General features: G+C 36.9%; 1 protein-coding gene across 1 annotated transcript; it reads right to left on the bottom strand.

Moving 5' to 3' along the window:
- Positions 1-4,483: 4,483 nt before the first annotated feature.
- Positions 4,484-8,491, bottom strand: LOC128220787 (uncharacterized protein K02A2.6-like). Its single transcript, XM_052929374.1, has one exon. It carries the CDS (start codon positions 8,489-8,491, stop codon positions 4,484-4,486), a length of 4,008 nt encoding a protein of 1,335 aa, XP_052785334.1.
- Between the last annotated feature and the right edge of the window lie 1,698 nt (positions 8,492-10,189).

Here is a 10,189-nt window from a genome sequence, read left to right as displayed (position 1 = left end):
CTGTGGTTTGAAGCCTGTATTCATAACATATATGACACCCTGGACAAACCGGCTATCATAACTTTGTAAAGCTTGAATTTTCATAAGCATTTTCTGACCAATGATATAGCCGATAACAAAAAAGGAAAGAATCTCTTTTGTGAAGAGCTATCGGCAAAATTGACAAAATCTTTTATGTCATGCGTTAATACGATTTTAAAGCCGCGATCTCATTATAACATTCAGAATCAAGATTGCATTCGTAACTTCTCGGCAATTTCCGTTTCTCATGGGGTGTGTCACATGCGACCAATCAAGCAAACTTTACCTTTTAAATTATTCGTGAATATGTGATTTTAACAGCCGATTTGCCTAGAGTATAATATATGCTATGAATACATGTTATAAATACGCTGGGGTGTCGAGGATGTGTTAGGTCGATTTTAAAGTAAAGCTGTGTGCTATTAATTTTTTTTAAACTTTCATAGTTGTAGTTGATGATAGATTATTTTATTACTTCATAAATAAAGCAAAATTATATTCAAAACATATACATTTGAAAATCGTTAATCCGAAATCGTAAGACCCCAAAATTTATTTCGAAAAAGTGATATTTCGGATTAACAATTTTCAGAAAATGACAAGCGTTCGCGAATTTATGTTAGCGTGAGATATTAAGTCGTGAAGATTTCAATGTCGGTTACACGTTACCAATTCGATCGGTATGAGTGATATTTCGTTTGTTGAATTATTGTTTAATAAATGAATAATAATTCGTTATTTTACTTCTTTATTAAATCAACATTAAATGAAAAAGTAATATTATTACACGAAAATACAGTTGGAATATAATCATAAAACATAAATGATTAAGAAGATCATATGCATGACATAAGTGTACAAACCATACACAAATGGGAACAAAATTGCATATTCCTGCACTGAACCTAGATATACATTTGTTTATTTAAATAAATCTACCACTCGTGCTTTAAATATAAAAAACTAGTTAATATTACTTTTTTAATTACAATGGTTTGAATCAAAGCTTTAGCAATAGCTTAAAAACTTTAAACAGTCATGGCAATTTGTCGTAGCGAAATTGAAAACTTTTTCGCATTGCTCTTAAGTATTTTTAGACATAAGGATCTTAAACGTGTCATCTCCATAACACTTAAATATAGAATCCCACAAAGCCTTTTGTTCTTGTTTTCTTGTATAGCAGAAGCAAATTTAGAAACAATATTACAGCCGACTATCAGACTTGCAGATTGGAAAATGGTTGAAAAAATTGCGCTTGTTAAATTGATTTAGCCTCACGTTTATTATTCAAATGTCTGTCTCTGTCATTGTATCCAGTTACGGTAGTTACGGACGAAACCCACGCTATTGCCACGCCCCCTCCCCACGCTCCTTCAAAACAAACAAACAAACAAAAACATAGTAAAAAGAAATTAAAGATAAGTAATAGTAGTATATATTCAAAATAAAAAGAATGAGTTTTGTGTAGTAATTCACCTTTTTGTGATAAATGATCATGTTTTGTGTTTATAAAAATATGACTATATTTGTAATAATTATTTTATATATTTAAATGGGGGTGGGGGCGGCGGGGGGCGTTCGTGGCCATAGGGTGGGTCTTGCCAGCGTTACTGTCGCCTGTGATTTTATCGTAAGAGATATAATAAACATTGCAGCATAAGCAATGCAACTCTGTCTTGTCAAAGACTTGCGTTCATGTTTAAATTTCTGTTGTAAAGTTTTTTGAGGATATGCAATCGCCGCGCTTTATTAAGTGTCATCTTCCATACTTCTTGCTTCCCAAACAGCTGCGACAGGGCAAAGGCAGGGTATGTTTTCACGATTCTCATGTGTTTGGTAAAACACTTAAGTTATAACACATTTAGATAGTTAACATAAATACACTGCAACCGGAAAACAAGGCGATATTGATCTTTGACAGTTAGCGACATATACATGGATGGTCCGTTCTTGAGGGATTCATGCCCATAAGCTGGGTAAAGAGGGTTAGGGTATTTCCTACTGTTTTCGATTCAACTATCCCAGCAAAAAAACACTATCTCCACAACTGTACAATAGTCTGAAGTCAATAGCTCACAATCATGATCTCAGGGTAAATATTGAATCCCTGGGATTAAATATTTAAAATCGTCCTGGTAAAAACTAGGGAAGCTACAATAATAAAGAACATGTCACTATAAAATTATTTTGTGATAATGTTGTCGATAAAAATAGTTTGACACAAAACTCTTATATTCCTAGCATTTATATAGTATAGGCTATAAAGGATATCTACTTATTTCACCTTAAGCGGCCATGTTGCATGAACTCGTTTGAACACCAAGTATATATTTACAAATTTTAAGGAGAATACGCTCGATGTCTTTCGATTTTGAAAATCCCCATATCTCAGATCCATGATTCAACGTGACCAATACAAAAGCGTCAAACAATTGACAAAGCACGCTAGACTTAAAATTATTTATAAGAACATAAAGAGCCTTAAGACCTTTCCCTGCTACCGTCTACTACGCGATCTGCATTGTTGTTAAATGTTCTGACATTGTAAACGGTCCATATACATCCGAGGTTGATTTCGATGGAAAATGGCCGAGGTGCTCCGATTTGGGGAGCTACCTTGGCCAGGGTGTTTGGTATTTCAGCACTCCTCTTTTCAGACGGCATGGACCAGATTCAAAGCAATCTGGTAGAAATGGTCTTCATTTGATATTCCTTAAAATACTTTGTAAAGAAATACGAACTAGTAGTCTAGTAAAATATTTCCTCAAATAACACCAATGATTGGTTGGCTTGACAAAGAGTTTGTTTTTGTATGGACCACAAGCCATGACTACTGGGTGACAACTTATTGTTTGATTGATGACTACTTAAATATAAGCTTTTACTTTTGCGACAAATCCACATGTTTTAGATAATCAGTATCGCTCGAAATCCGAAGGACGTGTTGACTTCAGTATATCGGCTTGCAGTATGGATGGGCAATTCGCTGATGAATGCTACCTGGGACCAGTTTGTTGACCTCTTTGTCCAGGGGAAAAGAATATATTGTTTAAATTGACTCATTTTTTTCGATTATTTGAAAAGATGTACATTTATAAGCTGATATGAATAATTTGATTATTACTTCAGTGTAGAAACAGTACTAGTTTTAGAACTAATCATAAAAACGTGTACCGTTTGCGACTCGAACCCTTAACATTTTCATTGAGAGGCGGACACCTTACCATTAACCCACTTTCGCAATAAAATGTGTAAATGTGTACACTATTTAGTGTCAGAGTATTAACCCCAGTCGTTTGGATAGGAAAAAAGACGTTATTAGAAGTATTTATGCGATACATTATACTGGTTGTTATTCACGTTCACTTTAAATCGACTTGTTGTATATATTTTTTTCATCATTATACTCATCATACTTTTCCAGTTATACCACGGACAGAACTATTTCTGTTTGCAAATCTATTCGCAATTCGAATTAGTTATTTTTCAATTTTTTTTACGATTCTGATTTCATAGAGAAAATCGAGACTTCGTAGAGAGTTCCTTATTAAAAAAACGGATCATTTAGCACCTTAATTCTGTTCACATGCAGGTATGTTCGGTCCCTGGACAAAGCACGTGCTCGGCTACTGGGAGCAAAGGGAACAAAACAACATCTTATTCCTGAAATATGAAGAACTTGTAAAGGTAATGTTTTGCACGTTAATACTTTACTTGCCTGACTTTTTGTACTGCAACACAATTATTATAAAAGCTGTCGCCAACAAGTTCGTTACGCTCACTTTTGAAACAATTGCTAACAACAATGTACAATTCGAATTCGTTGTTTATAACTCGGTTATGCGTTGAATGATTGAACAACTTCGTAGCTTCAATTACGATAACTTTTAATGAGCATGTGCTTTTTAGAACAAGGGAGCCAACTCTTGCATAAAAGTATAACGGGAGGGACCGTACTTAAACTACGGTATAGTAATTAGTATAGCCAATACTGTTACATCCTTTTTCCTTTAACATTGAATGTAAGAAAGCTTACTGCGGAATAATCTCACACTGAAATGAAGTTTAAATTTTACAAGAAATACATGATACGCATAAGCATAATAGTTCAAGTCTGTTATGGCTATTGACTAGATTAATCACCTTTAAAGAACATTTAAAATAAATTTGAACTATCAATATGTACATAAGTTAACACTTAAAGAGTCTGGTGGTAAGAACTGTCCTAGAAAGATCTTTACTAAGCACTTAACACTGGTGCTGGAATATTGAATAAGCACTTTGTCTCTTTAAGGATCTTATAAAATAATTATAGAAATGTATTATGCTTCACTTGTCAATTAAATCAAGACTTAACCTTACTATCTTTCTTATCTAAATTTTTAAAGTATATATTTCTGATTGGATTCTTATCAGACTGTGATACACTCTCAAAGTGAAGTGTCCTAAACTGTCTTGTGACTTATTTCACATAATCTTTAAATCTTAGCGGAACTTTAACTGTCCGTCCAGAACTAGTTTGTTTGGCCTCGTTTGGGAAACCACAATGGTCACTCGTCCCTGGCTCAGCAGCGGTAGTATTGGACCGATTCGCTTCAACATCTGTCTGCAGGTCGGGTATAGGATCAGTCTGCACCGGACCACTCGGTTGGTCAGAAGGATCGTTGTCGGCCCTAGTGAATTTCTCTCTCGATTGCCGAAGATGTCTTCTGTTGCGGTTGATAGTGGTACCATTTTCTGTCATTACATCGTATGAGCGTCTTTTCGGACTGTTGACAATCAAGCCTTTTTCCCATTTATCTCGACTGTTCTCAGGCTTGATTCTTACTGTTGTACCCATGTCTAGTCTTGGCAGAGGTTTTGCTGATCTGTCATAGTAAAACGATTGTTTTGCTTTGCTTTTGTCTAGATTTGTTTTCACATTTATTAGCGTTTTTGGCCTCAGCAGACTCTCTTTTGTGGGTAATAGTGTTCTTGTCTGCCTGTTCATGCTTTGTTCAGCTGGGCTGTATCCTGTAGACTGCAGAGGGGTATTTCTCAGGTTCAAAAGGGCTAACATTGGGTCAGTATGTGAATGTTTACACTTTTTGATGAGAGATTTTGCTCGTTTTACTGCACTTTCTGCTTTTCCATTCGATTGAGGGTATCTTGCAGATGAGGTCACATGTTCAAAATCCCACTGTAAAGTGAACTGTTTGAACTTTTCTGATTTGAATGTTTGAGCATTATCCGAAACTAACTGGTTTGGAATACCATGACGAGCAAAATGTTGCTTAAGTTTGCCGATGACACATCGCGATGTCATATCTTCCAGTTTGTCGATCTCGAAGAAATTACTGAAGTAATCGACTGTTACCAAGTAGTTATTATCATCCAAGGTAAAAATGTCTGTTCCGACTCTGGCCCATGGTCGGTCTGGTACATCATGGTTTAGCAATGGCTCTTTGCATTGCTTTCTGGCAAATGACTGGCACGCTTCACATTTCCCTATGAAATCTTTAATTTCAGATGTCATGTTTGGCCAAAACACACACTGCCGCGCTCGGTTGAGGCATCCTTCTACCCCAATGTGCGTGTGAATTTGGTCCAAAATGTCTCTGCGCATACATCGAGGTATAACGCACCTTTCACCGCGAAATATAATGTTGTTTTCTACAGAGAGTTCATCCCGAATATTGAAGTATGGCTTTGCTTCTGGTGGCGTTTCTTTCGAAATCCAACCGCATTTGATTTGCTCAATAACTATTGCTAATGTTGGATCCAGCTGGGTGGCTGCTCTAATTTTCTCTTGACGGCTTGGAGTGACTGCTAAGAAATCTGTCAAACAGACCGTTTCAACTTCTTTCTCAAATTCTGACTGCACGGACAGTACTTCACCTAAGCTTGTACTTTCACAACTGTTCTGTAGATACGCTCTCGACAGAGTATCAGCAATGTGCATGTCTTTCCCTTTCTTATAGATGATCTCAAAGTCGTACAGCTGTAATCTTAATAGCATTCTTTGAAGTCTCTTTGGCGCTTTATGCAATGCTTTCTTGCTGATCGTTTCTAATGGATTGTGGTCGCTTTCAACAACCACTCGGCGCCCGTATGTAAACTGGTGAAATTTTTCAAAGCCAAACACAACAGCAAGTAGTTCCTTTTCTATTTGAGCGTAGTTCTGTTCCGTTGACGTCAGTGCTCTGCTTGCATATGCTACTGGCTGGCCTTCTTGCATCAGTGTCGCACCAAGACCGGTTTCCGACGCATCACACTGTAGAACTGTATTCAACCTGGAGTCAAAGTATCTCAGGACTGGAACATTGCACACTGCTGTTTTGATGTTTTTGAATGCTTCGTCATGTTCATGTGTCCAATTCCAGATTGCATCCTTGTGTGTGAGCGTGCGTATAGGCTCACATATATCACTCAAGTTGCCAAGAAACTTTGTGAGGTAATTCACTACTCCTAACAGTCTCTGGACAGCTTTCTTGTCACTTGGTTTCTGCATTTTCATGATTGCTTCAACTTTTGCACTATCTGGCTTAACACCATTTTCTGTAAGTAGATGTCCAATGAACGGCATTTCTGTTTTGTGTAACTCGAATTTGTCTTTGTTCAGCTTAATGTTTCTCTCTTTACACCGTTTGAGCAGTTTCTCTAGTTTTCTGTCGTGATCCTTCACTGCGTCCTGGAAAGTTTCGCCTTTTCCATATATTAGAATGTCATCCGCTATAGGTTTAACACCATCTAGTCCTTCCAGATTTTTCTCTAAGAATTGCTGGAAATATTCTGGGGCTGGGGAGATTCCAAAAGGCATTTTGTTCCATCTGTATCGTCCGAATGGCGTTTCAAATGTTGTTAAATAACTTGATTCTTCGTCCAATTTGACGTGCCAAAATGCATTTTTCACATCACATTTGCTGAAGACTTTTGCTTCACTTAGTTCTGGTAGTAAATCTTCAATGATCGGCAGGGGATAGTGGCTTCTTTTAAGAGCTTTGTTTAGTGGTTTGGGGTCTATGCAAATTCTTAATTTACCACTTGGCTTTTTTACTACAACTAGGCTGGATACCCAATCTGTTGGTGTTTCAACTTTGGTGATGATGTTAGCTTTTTCCATTCTTTGCAATTCACATTTCAGTTTCTCTTTTAAACCTAATGGAACACGTCTGACTGGCATTTTCACTGGAGTCACCGAATCATCAATTTCTAGATGTAGTTCTTCTTCAAAAGTACCTTCGCCTTGGAAAACATCACTGTAATTGTTCTGGATCTCTTGCATGTGCAACTCATTTTCCTTTTCTACATGACAAATGTTTTCATATTGGATTTTTACCAGTTTCATTCTTTGGATGGCAGCAAGTCCAAGAAGTGGGGCAAATTCGTCATCAACAACGATAAACTCTACCGTGTATCTGTCATAAGTCTTTGGGTTTTTGAGTGTCAATTTACATGTACCATACGTTTTCATCTCAGACCTGTCATACATTCTAAGCGTATTTGCTTTCAATTCAATAAGCTCTTCCGGAACGTATGTTTTTGGAATGAGGTTTGCTGTTGCTCCACTATCTAATTGGAACTTTACTGTTTTCTGAACATTGACGACAAGCATGGAGGCGAAAACTTTGGACCTTGTTCCATTGCTGAGTGTCATAATCTCAAAGTCATTCTCACTCTCCGAACTATCGTCAACATCAAATTGTCTGACATGTCTTTGCCTGTGTGATCTCGGTTTCTGCTCTATTTGTTGACATTCAGACGCGAAATGATTGTATTTCCCACATTTCATGCATTTCTTCCCAAAGGCTGGGCATTTACCTTTTGTGCAGAATTTACCACAATATTTGCATTTATTTATGTTTGGCGTTGGGTTTTTTGTCTTAGGTCTATACGTTTGCTTTTGTTTCACGTACTGCACTTCCTCTGTGGTACCACTTGCACCACTCATTGATTTGACCTTTGCTTGTGTTGATTCAGCAGCTCTGCATATGTCAATACACTTGTCAAGTGTTAGCTTATCCTCTTGCAGAAGTCTTTTCCGCACACTGTTCTCACGTATACCTATGACAATGCGGTCAGTAATCAAGCTCTCGGTGAGATTTGCATACTCACAAGTCTTTACTAATTTTCTCAGCCTCGAGACATAAGTGTCAAATGTTTCATCTTGTGTCTGTGTGCACATATTAAAATTGTACCTTTCATATGTGACGTTTGTTTTTCCAATGCAAAATGTCTCAAATTTCTCAATGACTGTTTTAATTTCAGTTTTCTCTTTCTCTTCAGCAAAATGAAATCCATCAAAAACATCCATGGCTTCTGGCCCTATGCATGTCAATAGAGTTGCGGTTCTGAGTTTTTCATCCTTTTCTGCGAGACCTGCCGCTATTTCATAGTTATTCCACGTACGCTTGAACTTTTTCCAGTTGTCACTGATGTTTCCTTCCATGTCAAGTTTAGGTGGAAATGGGATCATTGAAGGAACAGCCATGGCTAGTGGTATTGTTGTGGGTGGGGAAATTCACGGCTCGATGCTTTGCTCGTTTATAATGTTCTTTTACCTTCTGTTTCAATTTGACTGCTTATTTCAGAGAGATGCATGCCTTTACGATCCTCTGGCCACTTCTGACACCATGTTTATAACTCGGTTATGCGTTGAATGATTGAACAACTTCGTAGCTTCAATTACGATAACTTTTAATGAGCATGTGCTTTTTAGAACAAGGGAGCCAACTCTTGCATAAAAGTATAACGGGAGGGACCGTACTTAAACTACGGTATAGTAATTAGTATAGCCAATACTGTTACATTCGTCGCGACCAATGACGTCAAAAAAACTGTCAAGACCAACGAAGTAAGTAAAACCGTTGCATCCAATGACTTCAACATAGACGCCACAACCTACGACAACGTCAATGCCAAACCATCTTTGAGAGTGACCATCATCAACCTTGTCGGCAATAAATAAATCACTGAGAAAATCAAATGACGTACATAGTTGAGTTGACATGTGATGTTAAACTCATCCGGTCCAAACAAACACATGAAAGCAAAGTTCAATCCTTAAAATGTTCACAAATAAATATTGCATCTTGCAGGATCTACCCGGGCATGTGAGAAAAATAGCAGCATTTCTTAACAAAGAGCTTTCTGATGATGACGTAGACCGGATATGCAAACATTGTCACGTGGACCGCATGCGCAATAACGACAAAGTAAACTTGTCTTACTGGAGGGATGTAAAACAGATGAACGATGATGCCGGTGGAGAATTCATTAATAAGGGTCAGTCATTTCTATGGTTTAACTATAAACTTTGATTATGTATCTATAATGAAATTGCATCTTTCATATGGAAACCTAACTTAATTAATCTCGGAAAGGCGGTTACCTTAAAAGTGTCCTCTTATACGTCGCTTTGAGTCTTTTAACCAAAGGTTAATAGGTTACAGACTACTAATTAATTAATGTTTCAATTTTACTATTCAGGTAAAGCTGGTTTGTGGAAGGATGTTGTTGAGAAGATAGACATCATGTTAAAGGAGCTCGAGAGAACTGGGCTTGAGTTTAGGGACAGTTAGACCCTAAATTCTATATACTGGGCGTTTAAATAGACCTTGACCATACCATAGCAAGAACAATTTTAGAATGTTATTTTTACTAACGGTTCTTTTCTTTGTTTTAATGTTTGAAGTATTGAGTTAGTCAAGTGCATTATTGTGAATAATAAGGTTGAATGTTAACCGTTATATGATTGTGATATATTATTATTATTATTATTATTATTATTATTATTATTATTATTATTATTATTATTTTGATTAGGATACATTAAATAAAGGTATTACCAAATAAATATTGGAACAACACATTTCGGCATAAAGTCTTCATATAAATGTATAAGTAAACTCGTAATTGCAATATTTAATTACGACATCTGTGTTTGCCGTCATGTGTGTCACTCTTTGAATGCCTGAAAGGGTTCGACAGTTTCTTGATACAAATGTATTTCATAATGTCTGAGGTCTTGTTGCGATGCATTTCTTGTTGACCTTGCCCCGTGTGTGTATAAAAAGGCTCTGGGTTCAAATGTAAAAAAGGTCCTAGATCCGTCGTCTAGTTGTAACACACTAATCTTGCCTGGAGCATCCAGGGGTAACAGCTCTAAAAATACTAATCGTCTTTCGGG

This window comes from Mya arenaria, chromosome 1, assembly GCF_026914265.1.
Source record: "Mya arenaria isolate MELC-2E11 chromosome 1, ASM2691426v1".
Classification (NCBI taxonomy): Eukaryota; Metazoa; Mollusca; class Bivalvia; order Myida; family Myidae; genus Mya; species Mya arenaria.
This window is presented reverse-complemented; position numbering and strand designations above follow the sequence as displayed.